The 17,537-nt window shown below is 37.9% G+C and overlaps 1 protein-coding gene across 4 annotated transcripts in view; it reads right to left on the reverse strand.

Annotated features, from left to right (window-relative positions):
* Positions 1-17,537, reverse strand: part of SLC25A13 (solute carrier family 25 member 13) — a 99,039-nt gene that overhangs the window by 67,214 nt on the left and 14,288 nt on the right. For 3 of the 4 annotated variants that reach the window (XM_064704349.1, XM_064704348.1, XM_064704347.1), the window contains 2 exons: positions 7,967-8,020; positions 3,304-3,446 (listed from right to left, as the gene is read on the reverse strand). In XM_064704349.1, coding sequence (XP_064560419.1) covers positions 3,304-3,446; positions 7,967-8,020 — 197 coding nt within the window. Of the gene's footprint in view, positions 1-3,303; positions 3,447-7,966; positions 8,021-10,376; positions 11,258-17,537 lie in introns of those variants that run through there. The other variant, XM_064704350.1, reaches the window with a different exon arrangement.

Raw genomic sequence — 17,537 nt, forward strand, 5'->3', positions numbered from 1 at the left:
TCCCACCACAGAAAGTCTGCAAGTAGCCACACAAAGAAAAAAACCCACCTGCTTTTTATTACCTGCTGTAATAATACACACAAATGCAATGATGAAGAGGTTTTCTTCAGAAATCAATGCAGATGTTTTTACTGTATCAGCAATTTAAACATGGTAACATAATGGGACACAAATTGAAGCTACATCTATTATTTTACACTCCAAGCTAGGTAAACTAAGTATAGTGTAAATTGGTGCATTAGAGGATAAATTTATAACCAATAATAATGGAAAATGCTGGTATTTCCAAGTGTTATTTTTGAATACTTTGTCCTTTCTATAAATAAAGCATATGGTATTTCTTAGTAAAGTGTTAGTTACTACAGTCCAAACAGAGACGTGCAGTAAATACTTATTTTGTTAGGCAGATGTTTAAAAGTACCAACAAAAATCTGAAAAATTATATTACAGTAGGCAGGACGGAAAATGCCTATTGCTGATAGGCCTTTAGAAAGCTACTGTTTTTTGGGGAAATTTCTGATCCAAGCGAGGCCAAATGAAGCCTTTTTTTTTTTTTAAACTAAGGTTAGGAGTGAGAGGCTTAAGGCCGGGAACCAGGCTCCTCAATCTGTTTCATACAAACAACAACCACGCAATACAACACTTATTAAAAGGTATTTCATTACCAGTTGACTACTTTGAAAGGTTTGTCTGGCAAGGAAAGTATTTCCTTTTCTTAGAGGAAACCTTAAAAAAACACCTCCATAAGAGAACAGCAGAAAAGCCCACCATCAAATAAACCTCTGCCCTGGCTTAAGATGGAGGCAAAACTTGCTCCCATGGCAACAGATATTCACTGAACAACAGAGTATGCCTTAAGAGGTCTCGTACCTTTGTCACAACAACAACAGCTCAAGTAGATCCTCAAATCCTCAATCTCTGGCCATGCAGGAACTGGGCTAGACTTACATGAGCTTTTGTCTACAAGTGACCACTGTGAGATTGTATGTAAGAGCTGCAGTTTGTTTCATTTCACACTCAGAACTTCTTCAACTCTTGGGTAAGAAACTCTTTGCCCACCTGTATGCCCTGCTCGTGAGTCTGAAGTCCTTGTGCTGTCTGTGTTTCACCTACGTACTTACCCAGTTAAGTATTTCACACTGATTATACTTGGTATGTATACCTAACTTGTCACCAAAATCAGAAGGAATTAAAAAGCATTCTAAAGAGTGCTAGGAACAGCCCTGGTGGAGGCTCAGACCCTTTTAGTGACAAGTGGTCATGCTCAACAGTCATGAACAACAGCTGCTTCTTCAGAGCAAAAGAGGGATCCAAGACAGTGGATAAATGCTTCTGGAAATAGCCTAGCAGTATTTTCAGAACTGCACTACTTTAAGTCACCAACACTGTAACAATATTAACTTGTCATTGCTCTTGCAAGATACCTTCTATTTTATAATAGAAATAATGCTAAATTACTGAACAGACTCTCGTGACCTTAACCATGTGTAAGTCCCTAAACACTGACAAGCCTATTAAAAATTAACACCAACAAAAGCTGGTTTGTGCTTCACTGTAAAACTGGGAGCTCTGGACTGCTAAATTGGCAACATTCAATAGGAAAGGACCAGTAGTCCTGTTGCTGCCTTGAGGAGATTTCATGACAAGAACCAAAAAGCAGCTGACCCTAGCCTCAGATGATTACTCTGCAAATTACTTTAAACACCAGGAGAACAAGGTACAAAAACTGAGCAACACAGCAAAAAAGGCTACAATGCCACGTTAGGGAGATGGATGATAATCACTTCCCAAACTTTCTCCATTCTTTCACACATTAGCTAAACAGGAAGACAGCCTGAATACCAGAAGAGACTCTCCAAAGACACGTTAGGAACTGTCACTGCAGTGCGGATTACAGAAACAATCCTTACCCACGGCAGAAAGCAGCAATTAGAAGCCTCAATACTACACCGCAAAACTCTTACAAGATCACACCAAGTTACGAAATCCAAACTTGTCAACAAGTTCACATAGGCTACAGTTTTACATTTTGTTCTTCCTGACACCAGCTTCTGTGAGGGAGATCCAAATCACAAGGTATGGATTATGTTCTCAATCTTCTTATTACAAAACGGATTTGAAGCCATGTAATTTGGAAAATGCTGTTTTTGCAGGCATCAAACCAAGGGAAGAAATCTGAGAAATGTTTAATGTTCTCAGTCAAACGCTGTCTGAAGACATGGCTTTCTTGATGCCATCAATGTTACCAACACAAGCTTTTACAGAATTCTTTTCCTGGGGCAGCAATCATCACATTAACTCATCTGCAAGGCTTAAGGTGCTGAGCTGCAAATACACGAGAGTGGCTGAGCTGAAAAGGGAGCACAGAAAGGACTGCAAAATTTCTCAGTTATGCCTGCATCTTTTCCTAGGAAGACTGCATTCTCTAGTCATGCTTTGTTTATCTCACATTTTACTCTCTGCAACCACTGATATGAGTCATGCCTGAAGTTTTCTGGTTTCTAAAAATGCCACAACTACACACTTTAAGTCCATAGCTAATTATTCTCAAGTTTCTCTAAAGATACTTTAAAGGGAGGGTTCAACAACTCATATGGGTGAAGAGATAGCTTGCCTGGGCATGTATCAAAAGCAAATGCTAGGATTTCATTAAAGTAGGGGGAAGGAAGATGGAAGGGTAGCTAATCTTGCCTATTGGCAAAGTCGGCCTTTCAAATGCAAACCATGTGCAACCAACTTCACTGCTGTCTTCCCAAGATTGCAGAGTAGCTCCCTAAATACCTTAGGTGCTCCTCCTCCCTCTTGAAGCAAAAACACAGCGGCAAAAACCTTTAACAGTGCCATGGCAAAACAAAGCAGGGGCACTTTTTTCTAGGATCTCTTCCTACATCATCTAAACTTACTTTGGATTTCTATTTGAATGTGTTTGTGACAGATACATAAAGTAAACAGAGACAGAAAGACTCAGGGAAGGAAAGAAAAGCAGGAGCTAGGGGAGCCAGCCAACAAACATGAAAGGTTCCATGAATTAAAAATACATAGTAGACAGAAAATTGTTTGCACCACTAAATGTTAAGTGCAGTTGAAAACAATGTTTCTACTCTTTTCACTTAAAATATTCTGTATCTCTTTATGGATCTGCAGGGGAAAACAAAACAACCCCCCCTTCAATGATCACACTGTTTGAAACAATGATTTTGTATTTTTTAAATAAACAACAGAAAAAGAAAAAAAACAAACAAACAAACAATCAACTACAAATTCCCCCCACCCCCCGAACCAAAACCACAAAAAACCACTTACCCATCTTTTGTCTGATCCACCACACCTGCAAGGAGCTGTACAGTGCTTGCATTAGGCAAACCATCTCCAATTATCTTCAAGTACCGTGTGACAAAGTCATTAGGAGACATGAAGAATTCTCCATTCTTCTCCACACTTGCATACTGTCAAGTGAATACAATATTTAGTGCCACACATCCTGCTCCAGGCATTTATTACCACCACCCATAGTCCCCAATCACGAGCAGGCCTCTGTTACAGCAGATGACAGTTCTGCTCCAGGGAACCTATAGCCTAGAGCCAAACAGGAAAGAGTAAGAGGAGAGTACTGAAGCAGCTGAAGGCTCAGCTTCCCAAACAACGAATGGCAGATATAGGATTTTTAGATTATCATGTCAAAATTTCTCCACAGTAGTCTAGAAATTCTCCATAGTACCAAATATGTTTCTGAAGCAGAAGAACAAGCACATTTGCAAGCAGGTATGTGGAATCTCAGGCCCACTGAAACTCTGACAGCATATCTTATTTATGTGAAATGAGTCCTTCTTTAGCTATTCTATGAGAAGGCAGGACTGACGACACCTGCACATGCCAGGGCAGCAAATGATCCCGCAGGAATGTCCACCTGGGGGTGCTGTACTGGAGAACCCTACTGCATCACCTCCAGCCATGGAGCTTTCTCCTTAAGGAAAGGAGAGCCTACAGATACTTCTCCTTGGCTGAAGTGCTGAAAGGAGGCCAAAGAATACCATTTGCAGAAAAATATAACAGCAGAAAACGAACTTTGACAGTTCAGCACACTGCAGAAATAAGAAAAGAATTCTGACACCTGTCATACATTATCCCTGCTTTACACACAGTTACTAGCATACTACTCCAGAAAAGACCCAAGCATATTTGCTTCCAGGGGAAGCCTCCAGTAATACATTACAAATAAAAATAATATTAATATTTTTGAAGATAATATCTAAATAAATAAAATTCCCTTTGTTACCACCTCTACCCTCAAATTTTTAACTCCTAATTTTCTGAGGAAGGTCAAATTTGAAATCAACCCTGAAGAATGTATTTTGAGAAAATAAAAAGGATAATGACAATTATTAAGAGAAACAGAAATCCCTGGCAAGATTTGTAGAACCATGTGCTAGCTTTAAGGGAAACAGATCTATCTTGGGATAACAAGTATGCATTGAGAACAGGAAAGAAACCGCTGATTTCTCTTTTTTAATTTTTTAAGGCAGGGTAGGATGATAAACTATCATTGCATCTCCCCACAGAGTATTATCCACACTAAAGTAATAAATAAATTAGATGCCTATTGCTATTTTGTAGTGTACTTCAAGCACATGTTTTATTTCACATTACTGTGGCTCCGCTAAGGGACGAAAACTGCCAGTTTTCATTTCATATTGGAGCCTGCAGCGCACTGTTATACCTGCTGTAGGCATATAACTCTCAGAGGGATGCCAAAGTGTTACAGTAAGTAGATTATTTTTCTAGTGCTGTAGAAATACCATTTTCAGGTACAGCAATATCTTCAAGAAACAGGGCTTGAGAAAAGCAAGTCCAACAAAACATAACTTGTTTTGGCATCTATATATTGGATAGTGCTAAAGGATTCCTGTTTCAATAACACATGCTTGCTAGCTGCTACATTGCAAGGAATTTTGAATTGTATACTTTTATAAGAACTAACAGATCAATTGATTTCAATGTAATCATTTGCAGAAAGACAGAATCCTTCAAAATCCCAGCCACAGAAACTTTTAACACAGCTGCTATTGAGAAACAAATCAAATAAGTCAGACAGTCTATGCTTCTACATTTCTTTTTTTCATCCAGTCTAACCCCCTGCTAGGGCACTCAATAACAGAAAACAGCACAAGGTTTCAGTGTCCCCCTGTTTCTTGTCATTGTGATTTACTCAAGTGTATTTGAAATCCAATCACGTACTCTATACTACATATAGAAAATGACCTTGAAAAATGTCAGCTTGATCACTTTGACTAAAATCTAATCTCTTAGGGGTTATGTTAGAAGACTTAGAAGAAGTACTCTTGGAAATTATCATAACAAAAATAAAGAAAACATCAATTCTATTTGTTTTGGAGGGGCAGCATTTAAAAATTGGTTCTTTACAATTTTATTTTCCCCCACTTTGACAATTATACCCACAGAGAATTTGATATTATACATAGTACTTAATGGCTTTTTGGCAACTTATTTACACACTTTTTATATAGTCAAGTAATAACAAGTTTAACCACATTTAAAGTAAGATTTGCAAACATTCTATTGGGGATTTGACATACTAAATATGCTACAAGTTGACTGCAATGCACTGCATTTAAACTGATAATTTCACATTTATTTCTACACTGTGGGTACCATCCCTAAACAGCAATCACATTTTTAAATTCTGAATTGAAGTAGGAAAGAATAGTTGTCAAATTATTTTGTAAGTGAACATTCCACAATCTGCAGAAGCAACTCTATTGGCTTCACCACTTAAAATAGCCTGGAGAAGCTTAATTAACACTCTGGGCATCACTCATCTGTAGACCATGAAACAACATAACACATTTACTCATCATTTTTTCCTTCTTGGGAGTAAGCAGCATGACAATGCTGCATTACACTGAACAAAACATTTAGCTCATATTTCATTACTTCTTTACTGGGATCTCTTCTTTTTAATGGAAGGGAAAGCAAAAGAGGAAGAAAAAGAAGTCAGAGTGGCATTTAGTGTGCTAAACTACAACCCATTCAATCACCAAACCAGGTGGTTGAGGGAGCTGCAATCTTCAGAAATGTAAGAGATGAATATCCACAGGCAGGTAGGAAACAATTTTCCCACTATTCTCAGCAAACCAACTCACCAACTTCCCCACTCTCCAACTGAGGATCACCTCATAGCTCAGAAGGGACTGGGCTTCTCTCTAGTGTGTTTATTTCCTTCCTCAATGCTACTGTCTTCTCAGGTCAGTGGTCTAATCCCTGTCTGCTTTTTCTGCTGCTGTGCTCCTGCTCTTCAAGTATGTTCCTCTGTAAACCACATAACCCCTTCTTTTGCAAGGGTCTCTTTGCTCTCCTGACAGATACAAGTTCCAGGACTTAAGAAGTTAAATCCTGACTTTCTCAGGAGCTATAAATACTGACAGTATATAATAAAACTATAAATACAGGCAATATACATTGTGACACCTACACATATGGTTAATAATAGCTCACAAGGGACAATGGAAAAAATACCAAGAACTACACAGAGAGTGGGGCATGATGCTGGAGAGCAAAGATGGAGGGAAGAAACTGGAAAAGTATGAGCTGTCTCAGGCCCTCAACACCTCCACAGAAATAATTTAGATACAACAGCTCCCTAATAGCACTGTGCTATCTACCTCATACTTATTCTTCAGAACCACAAATTTTTCTACTCTTTTATTTTATACCAGAATACCAAACTTACCCAGATAGTGGACTAATGAATCTTAGGAAGGCTAGAGATAGTTATTTAAATTTAGGAAATGGGCCAAAGAAGGCCAGTTTCACAAAATCACTGAATAGTTTGGGTTGGAAAAGACTTTAAAGATCATCTAGTTCCAATCTCCTTGCCATAGGCACATACATGTCCCATTAGACCAGGTTACTCAAAGCCCCATCCAATCTGGCCTTGAACACTTCCAGGGATGGGGCATCCATAACTCCTCTGGGTAAGCTATTCTGAGGACTCACCAACCTCACAGTAAGAGTTTCTTCCTTACTTCCTTAACCTAAACCTACTCTCTTTCAGTTTAAAGTCATTCTGCCTTCTCCTACCACTACATGTTCTTGTAAAATATCCCTATACTTGTGAAATGTCCCTCTCCAGAGGGACATTTGTAGGCTCCACTGAGGTACAGAAAGGTTGCAGCAAAATCTCCCTGGAGCCATCTCTTCTCCAGGCTGAACAACTCAATTCTCAGTCTGTCTCCATAGCAAAGGTGCTCCAGCACTCTGATCATCTTTTTTTGACCCTCCTCTGGACTAGCTCCAACAGGTTCACATCCCTCTTATCTTGAGTGTCCCAGAGCTGGATGCAGCAATGCAGGTGGGGTCTCACAAGAACAGAGCAGCGTTGGAGAATCAGCTCCCAGTCTTCAGCAAAACACTAAAGCTCATTTCTCTCAAGTACATAAGCAAGTACGCGAGTCTTTACTTGCGTGCTTTCCACAGCAGGCCAACAAAGAAAGAATTTCAGTTAAATAATAAATATGGCCAGCACTTCACATGGTGATCATCCCAACAGTTCTACAAATAACAGAAGCAGAGATAACCCCAAGGAAGAAAGGATGGCAAGGATGGAAGAAGAAAGTTTATCAAATCATTTAACAGTAAGGTATCTACATGAACATTTTACCACACATAAGAACAATAGTGAAACTCCTACCACATTCTCTGAACAATGTGGGTTTTTTCTAAGATAGCAATACTTCTTCTGAGTCAATACAATAATCACTCAGGAATATATCTGACTTCTTGGTGAGCATTGTTCAATTCTGATAATGGTATTTAAGTCTAACATGGTAATAATACAGTGAATGATTAATGGTTGGAAAAAAAATATCAAGAGTTGTATGCTGCAATAAAGGAGCAAAAGATATGAAAAATTTAAGCAGAGAGAGTAAAATATTTACTTTACACATACCTTCAAAAATATTGCTTTCAACTCAGCTGGATCAGCTCTTTTGGTTAGAGCCACCTACAAGTAAATACAATTACATTAATATGCATAGCTTACACAAAAGGTGTCAAAGTGTCATTTAAAAACAAGAACACAAACAACAGAACAAGTGATGAAAATAAATGTTCACCTCAGATAAATTAGGCACAGCTTTAGTTGGCCACGCTCATTTTATCCATTTCACACTTACATAAGGTTATTCAATATTTTTGTTCTGCTTTCGTTATGCAACCCTGCAACTCTTAAACAAGCACACATTAACAAGTCACAAAGACATTCAAGAATCACATCTCTATAACATACCTCTCTGCTGGGATTCAGCATTATACTATCCTTACCACAGATTTTCTACACCTCTAGCACCTTTCACTTAAAGATTTCAGAGCGCCATACACAGTCCATAAGTGATAAACGGCAAGAATGAAATACTCAGACTCACAAACTTGTTCAAGAAAGCAGCTCCATAAAAAACTGAATTTCAATGTAACTATTTGGCTTATTACACCATTATAAACTTAAAGTGTAGATGTTTTTAATGAGATTAATTCAGAAAGCAGTATCTAGAGTATCTAGATTTTTCTGCAGATCAAATTAGGAAGTTGAAAGTTAAATGTAATTTATATTTATCACCACAAGCCCAAATTAGATTTTTTTTTTTCAAAACACTGAATCAAAAAATATTCAACCCACTATGGAGTAAGTTCATCAGTATTATCCTGGTTGATATACCATACAATCCTTTTGCTGCTTTTGGCACTAAATGGATGTGTCCCCTCAGCCTGTGCCTACTATAGTTTCCCTTTCCTTCTTCAAGCTACCTTGATTAAATCTTGCTTGCTAACATAATAACCCTCATCTGACAAGTCAATTCAGAACATCCATGTATTCCAAATTAAAAAAAAAAAAAATACTTTGCAAGCAAACACAGATTTTCAAAAAAATTTGTAACAGGGAATAAACAGCCAAAGGACAAGACACACAATCTTACCCTCACTTAATCAAACATCAGAAATGTTATCAATAAAACACTACTTTACTTTCTTAACTCTTTATAGCAATGGTAGAGTGCAAAGGAAAATGTGACCCCAAGTGCATTTCTGGAACCATACTGGCCTACTGCAGAAAATAGAAAGAGTCCGTGTAAGTCTGTACAACAGCATTATATCCTCACACATACACTTACTGACAAATCTTCAATAAGTTTGTCCTCATCCCAGATGGTGAAAAAATACCAAAAAAATCCACAAAAAAACATGCAAAAAAACCAAAAAAAACCAAACCAAACCCCAGAATATTTTAAGAAAAGTCTATGATTACAGTTTCTTACAAAATTCTATAAGTTTTTTAAAAGGGAAAAACCACATCTATGCTCAACCGACAAAGTCCACAGCTGGAGTCCCAATCCTGTGTCTACACAGAAATCTGTGTGAAAGCATTGCAAAAAAATCAAAGCGTAATTTTGAAGCTAAGAATATAAAAATGTGTGTTTGCTAAAATGCAAGGTGTCCTAAATACAATCACTGTGAACAGAGATTTAATTTAACCTGTTTGTAAAAATCTGATAGTCTAGAGCAATTGGGAACTCTGTGGAAAGAAAAGAAAGCAGTATTTCTATGCTGCTTCAGTCCAGAACTTTGCCACTATACAAGCAAAGGAAAGACACTTCTTTAGCCAGTAAATATAAATCAATATCATATTTTGTGTCTTAAAGTTCAAATTTTATACTGTCAGAGAAAGCTAAGCCTAAAGAAACCAAGGCAGGAAAAAAAAGGAAAAGATACATGAACTTACACTATTTTCCTTTAATTTCACTGACATTAACAATTCTGAGAAACCTGGGAGATGTGCTCACAGTCCAGCTACCATTTTTGAGCCCCCATTTGATTACGGGGGAATTTGAGTGGGTTTTTTTTACCACCGATACTGAAAGATAGGTTGAAGTTGGTTAGGTCAATGAATGGCACAGGAGAACTGCAGACTGGGAGCCCCAGCAGTGGCTGCATACCACAGCTTTTCTCCATTTCCCACAGTCTACTTCCTCATTTTTCCTTTCCCCAGCAAACAGGAGAGGAAAGGCATGGTTAACACCGTGTTAATTGGTGCATCCATGTCACATCTACCAATGTGCTTTCTGAAAGGTGTATCTGATCCCAAATGAAGAAAAGCGCCTCCATTACATTACATGAGAACTTCAGGAAGACTGATATTAATGCAGCCATACCAGTGACTAAGAGAAGCATTTTATTCAGCTTTTCATCCATACCCAGCTATAGGCAAGGCTGAAGCTGCACACACAGCCATAAAAACTGATCCTGATGACAGGTGTTACTAGAAGATTCCCCTCTAGAAAAGATCAAAATATTACTTTCCATACCATTCTGTAATCTGTTATGTCATCAGTTGAAAGGCTGAGTAACCTGATGCCAACAAGACTGCAAGCTGACAGGTAGCATGCTTGATGAAAAGTGACCCACAGATGAAAGCTGCTTCTCCATCAGTCAGCTCAGGTGATATTTACTGACTCACATAACTGGGTTCAGGTGATGTGTTTTGTTACCGGAAAGACTTCCCAATTTTACTTCCATCTTTTCTCCATAAAGACAAAACCAGCTACGAGCTGGAAGGCCTAACACCTCTCTAGCGGCAGGAGAAGGCGTTTGATAAAGGAGATCTGAGTGAAATAATGTTGCGTTGCTCTTTAAAAAAAATACTATGTAACAGATACACTTAAAACTGCAACTTCTATTAAGTAAGGTTCAGAGAAGAACGCCCTCCAACATACAACATTTGTTATTAAAAAGCCCAGGAGACAACAGAGTACATCAACTGAAGTGCAGGACTATAATCAAGTTAGAACACTCTACAGGGAAGATTGGGATCATGTATAGAAAATATCAGCAGGGATTTTCATTCCTAAGGTAGACACCTGAAAGTTTTTAGCAACATACTGTGTGTACATGGGTGTTATAATATATCTGAAGAATGAAACAGAACAGGCAGTATAAGAACTGCACTTAAAATGCTGAGTCCCTCCCATTTGCAACAACACTCAACAAAGGGTGCACAGAGAAAAGGAAAACTGTGAGAGACAGTAACACAGATTGATTTGCATGCTGGAGCTCATCATATTTTCAGGCTCCCTTGCACCTTGACCATAATTTCAGCCCATTTTCTCCAGCAGCCCTCTTTTCTCCTTATTGACTTATCCTCAATTTACAGAGACATGCATTTTCAGTCTCACTTCCATACTCAAAATTAAATGCAGAGTCTTTCCATAAAAATATAACTGTAGGACACAAGAAAACAGAATCTACTGAGAGTCAAAGAAGATTATATTACATTTCCAACCAATTCTATTAATATATTTGTCATACACAAGGTAGAAGAAACAGGTTGTGAAAGATTGCATGGTATCAAAAGACACAAAAAGATTAATAACATAGTATGCTCCATCCAGTAAAGAACAACAACATGGGGGGGGCAAGAAAGAAAAAGGGCAGTAGGAAAATCATAATTAATGTCAATATAACATCAATCTAATGGCAAAAATATAGTATCTGATCTTCTCACCTTTACAGCAAAGATCATTTTAGTAGCCACAGTCTGAACAGAGTAGAAAGGTGATTATGATCCAGGAATACTTGGGAATTGCTACAATATTCTAGAAAGTTTATTGCAACAACAGCAAGGCCTAACCCAAGACAAAGAGATAATACTCTTTCTTTCTTTTGGTTTAGTCTGAATACAATTCAGATGTGAAGGAAAAACAGAGGTAAGGTTCCCCCCCAGACCTCAGTATCTTTAAAACCTCCTGACAGCGAGCAGGTAAGATGCTGGACAGCTGTCCTTCTCCAAGCACAGAGCCAGAGCTGTGGCAGAGCTGACAGTGGTGAGCTCGGTCTGCTCAGTTCTAGAGAACACCATCTACAGACACATACAGAGAAAAGATGTTTGATGAAAGGCTCAACAAGTGATCACATGCTCCTGTAACTTGTGTTGAAATTAAGATTATTTTTCAGAAGTTCATCCATTCTTAAACACAACTGAAGAATGCAATGTATTTCATACCACTACAAGACCTCAAATTAAAATTGAAACCTTATGTCTTGTAGGGTTATTCTTTTATTTCATCACAAGTTATTGAGTCCACCTGTAAGACTCAAACACATGTGGCCCAGTTTATGTAAGAGGTCAGATTAGATCATTGTAATGTTTCCTTCTGGCTAAAAGTATACATATACACTTCAAATGTGCAACTCCAAAGGAGATCAAACTGGGGTTTGACCTTACATTCTTGTTTAAAAGAGTGACTGGAATATCGGAAACCAGTCAAAGCACAGTTACTGGCCAAGTCTGAATTCAGACCAGAAACCCACTAAGTATTATGCTAAGACAATATTCCAGTTTTTATTTTAATACAGCTAACCTGTTCATGTAGATGAGAATCATCTTTCTTCCCTTTTTAGACTATACTGGCATTAACATATATAATCATTCTCCTAACCTAGCACTTTCCTTGGTCACTTTCCATCATCACACCCATATCCTAAGTTACAAGTATTCTGCATCAGCCTCTGTGCAGGGCACAGCCTCTTGTTTCAGCTGCCTCAATAAGCATTTTCTGTTAGTCCAATATTGTCACCTCAGCAAAAGAACTGCCATTCCTTCTACAGTAAAAGAACTTGACTGTGATCTACAGTGGAAAGTGAACCATGCAGAACTTGACATTACAAGGGAGATTTCAAGCAAGATGTGTGGACCAGCTCACCAAGCAGAAAATCAGACAACTGCAAGGAGAGCTGGCATTGAAGGCAGATCAAAAACCTTCTCAACAGACCTCCTTAACAATAAACTGAGTATTTCTCCTAGGAAAATACAGTTCAGATAGCATTTGGCATATCTGCCCAAAGGCTTAAGCTAAGAAGAACTGCAAGAGACGTTGGTAACTACCAAGCAGGTAGGTATATCCAGCCTGATCAGTCTGAGCACAGTCTTTCTCTTCTAAAAACAGTTCTGATCCTCTCAGTCAAACATTTCAACTACACTTCGCAAAAGTCTAACCCTACACTAAGCATTCCTTTGTCTAATAACACCTAGCAAAGCTAAGATAAATGAATGCTATTAACAATAAAGAATCTTCTGTAGGATCTTTTCATACCCTACAGACTGGTTGAGAATGAAGAGATGCAGAACAAGCACTATTGAAACTAGACAGTTGTGCTGAGTCTACCCCACACACTGCTGAAGCAAAATGAATTGTTAGCTAACAAAGACAGCATATCTCAGGCAAAGCTATTCACATCCATCTTCACTTCATCATAATTATAATCTCTGGGCAATTCCCAGTCTTCTGCACCATGGGAGGTGGAAGCCTCACTTCCCCAGGTGAATCAAAGCTAACAAACCTACTTTATTGTGCAATTACCTTCTAGCTTTGATCCTACTTTCAAAGTCCCAGAGCAAATGCAGATGGCTTGTTCATAGGATGGTTCTCACACAAGGAGACTCACAATGAACTATAGTATTTTTGCACACAAATTCATCAAGGACCAACACCAATTATATACACACAGGAATATCCTTGTCCAGTTTGTCCAATACTTCCAAGTAGGTACAGAAACCAAGGTGGAAGTAGTACATATCTTAAGAAAAACTGCTACAAGAATTTCCAAGATTAGCTAATCAATGCTATGTAAAAAATGCCTTTAGAGCGCTTACTTCTACAATTTTTGTACTTAAAGATCTGGAAAACAGAAGGACAGTAAAACTAACAAAGGAAAAAATAGCTAGGCATTGCCATTGGTTAGTGAAAGCATTTAAGTAAAGGAAAAAGTACCATACTGTGGCCAACACAAACCACTCCAAACTTTAAGCACTTATCAGAAAATGGAGTTAGGAACAAGCTGGACTATTTGTAGTTAGCCTCCAGACTAGGACAAGGATACAACAGCTATCATTCCTGCAACAAAAATTGATGCACTACACCGCAGTAAGAAACTGAACCTGAAAACCTAAATGTTGTTAAAAACAGAAACTTCTTTCGCTTTTCATTTACTATCAGAAAAAGCCCAGTTCTCCAATCACTCTATCTAACCATCATAAAGTGTTATCATACTGTGACTGTAATTTCTCTCGCAAAGTAATATTCCCTATTGTCTCATAGCTCTTCTGCAACACATTTTTACTCAGGACAGTGATCCAGAGATACACAAGTGAGCCACATTGTGATGGTCATTATGCAACGTTAATATGTCCCTGTGTATCTCAGCAAACCAGAGCTCACCACTCACTTGAAGAATTGAATAATTCTACATAAGATATATTAGAGGTCCTTCAATTAAAAAGTTTCTTTTCAAAGGAGTTCCTGAGAATGGTCAAGTGACATTTTTTATCCAGTCATGGGTATGTTTCAAAAATACCCACTCCTGCTCATCATAGATGGATGAGGTTATAGATGTTAATGCTGCTATTTACTTCCTTACACCTTTCAGAAACAGAGTCATATCTAAGAATAATGAACCTGATAAAACATATTTGGTGGCTATCTCAGTCCAGATTAGACTTTCCTTTTTGATTATCCCAGGGCATGTTTTGTTACAACAATAATGCTAATGTACACCCAGTGCACTGACCATAAGCTCAAGACATCAATGGCCTCATGGCCATCTTTCAAAACAGTCATCCCAGTTCCAGCAATTTGTCTTCCAGAGGCTTACACCTAGCAGAAAAACATTCATCTCACCCAAAGAAGCAAAGGATAGGAAAATTCTCCAGTGTAACAACTGCAAGATTGAAAGCAGTTTCTGCAGAAAGCAGACAGTGAAGATACTGAATGACACTGTTACCATTCAAAAATAAGAGAGAACTGGCAGACTATCATGGCAGCATGAATCTTGCCTGGCATTCAATGTTATTAACATAAAATATGTATTTTAACCAGGATGAAGTAATGGGTAGGTGACAAGACAAAAGGCCATTTAACATCATGGCTCTCAGAAAGTGGCACCTTCAGGAAGCATCATCTCACAGCTGTGCAGGGCAACAGTGAGCTCTGAGAGATCCATCTCTGAATGCAACATACAAGTTAGTAACAAGGCTCTTCAAGGTACCCATGCTCATGGTGCTCAAGGTTCCCAACAGCTCACAGCTTAATGGAGACAATCACTCCTGGTTTCACCTGGCTTCAAGCTTCTGACCGCAACCACCACCCAAACACTCACTTTCTCCTGCCATAGCACAAAGCAGCTATAATAACCTAAAGAGGTTCTTCCACCAAGAAAAATCACAATCCAAAGATTCAAAGCAATGGTATGATGCTGCACTCCCAGGGAAATTCTTCAGAGGCCTCAATTGCACCTGACATCATACAGTACACACAGAGACCTAAAAAGAGGCATTCCATGCTTTATCTGACACCTTCATGAATTACAGAACCAACAATGGCAAGGACACCCTGAACAATGTTAAAAAGGTATCTGCATAATTTTCTCTCCCAGATGCCAACACAAGGTCCCAGTGAGTGAGCAAGATTGTTTGCAGCAATAAACAAAAACCTGCCACCTTTTGAAGAAAGCAGACCTGGCACAGAGCCATATAGGGGTATGATAACCAGAATGACCTGCTCTTAAATATCTACTAATTACAAAAACCCCCACCAAAATAATAATAATAATAATAATAATAATAATAATAATAATAATAATAATAATAATAATAATAATAATAATAATAATAATAATAATAATATTGTATCACATTAACTTGTGGAACGTTTATAGGCAGCATCTTAAGTTGTTGGTAGAGTAATCTGTAATCTGTAACTCCATGCTTGTGAATGAGCAGGTAAAGAAATGTGCTGAAGAAAAGTTAAGAAAAGTTATGAAATATATATTACATGACTTGACCAATAATTCCACGACAGGAATTATGTAGGAATAACTGACAGGCAAATGTGGTTTGTTTCAGTATTGTGTTTCTTTCTTTGAAGACAGAAGTTCACTTTTCAAAATCCTGTTTATAATCAATACCATCTATTCAGCTCTATTCAAAATGCTACACCTCAGCAGCTCAGAGAACTGGGAAGGGTGTGGGAGTGGGCACAAATCCTTATGCATGTATGGATCCAACCTACAACTTTAAAAAGAACAAATGACACCCGCATAAGAGAAACAACATCACACACATCAAGTAAAGTTATTAAAAGGCTATAAATGGTGAGACTCAAAGAAAAGCTAAAATCCTGTGGTCAGGAACCCTTCCCTGTAGCTAACAAAAATAACAGGAGCATTCTAGAACATATTTGGGCAAAAGGTAACATTTTCCTACTTGAAACAAAAAAACAATGCTATTTATTTTTCTTTTTTCTATCCACACAGCACTCAACACAGTGGCATACTGGGTCATGGGAAGCACGGCCATCGTCTGTGAAAGTTGAGTAACAGTAACTATCCACCTTTCCCACATGAACATGTTAATAATCCTCTGAAAACCTGGACTTTCACATTAACAAAGTATCTTTCTCCCTTGAAGATTTTAACCTGTCATCTCAAAATAATACATATGTCAAAGTATGTGTTTTCAAACACACTCTCTTTTGCCTGTAAACAAGGGTATCACTGTTTGTCCAACTAGCACCATATGGGTTTTCGTTTAAACTTATTACATAATCTCCCTGAAGACAGGGACTACAAAGTAAAGGCAGTTTAACATTTTATTTCACAATTCTTACCTTCAATATTAACAACAAACAACTGCTTGATGTTTAAATATTAGCAGATTACACAGCTGCCACAGGACACTCTGGTTGTGTGACCTTCATTCTTGCTTAAGATGTGAACTGAAAAGTGAAGCTATCAAAGAGGGTACTTGGAAATAATTTACAGTTTCATGCAGGAATATAAAATAAACCAGTGAAAACCTATATTTTTTTATGCAATGCTGTCACTGTAATCCTAGGGGTTTATCTGCCACTGACCTGCCACACCTCAGTCAAAATTGTTAAAAAGTTCACAATAACTCTCCATAATACACCTAACTAGTAAGATACCTGACAACAATAATAAAAATCTTCTCATCTCCTTAAGAAACTGTGGAAACATTTTCAGCATTTTAATTACAAACTATTCTGATTTTAGCTTGAATGATTTTGGCTTTTCATCTGTTAGTCTGTTTTATCATAGATATTTGCATAAAGCAATAGCTGTTTCATTAAAACATTAAATTTACTTCCGCTGCATTGCCCTCCAAATGTTTTTGTGAGATCACTTGGTTGCAGTGGAAAAAATGATGATGTCAAACTGAACATTTTAATTTAAAGATGGGAATTTAAAGATAAAATCCTTAAAATTACCTCCAGGAAAGCATTTTTAGCAGAGGGGTAAACAATATCAAACTTTTATTCCCCAAGAAATGGACTTCCATTTACTTTGAGGGCATTGCAGTCAAACTAAACTCTAAAAATACCAGATTAACAAACACAGAGCAGTGTTTAAGTCACTAGAGAAGACCTAGCACTTTTCTTTTAATGACTCAGTAA

Source organism: Zonotrichia leucophrys, chromosome 2, assembly GCF_028769735.1.
Source record: "Zonotrichia leucophrys gambelii isolate GWCS_2022_RI chromosome 2, RI_Zleu_2.0, whole genome shotgun sequence".
Taxonomy (NCBI): Eukaryota; Metazoa; Chordata; class Aves; order Passeriformes; family Passerellidae; genus Zonotrichia; species Zonotrichia leucophrys.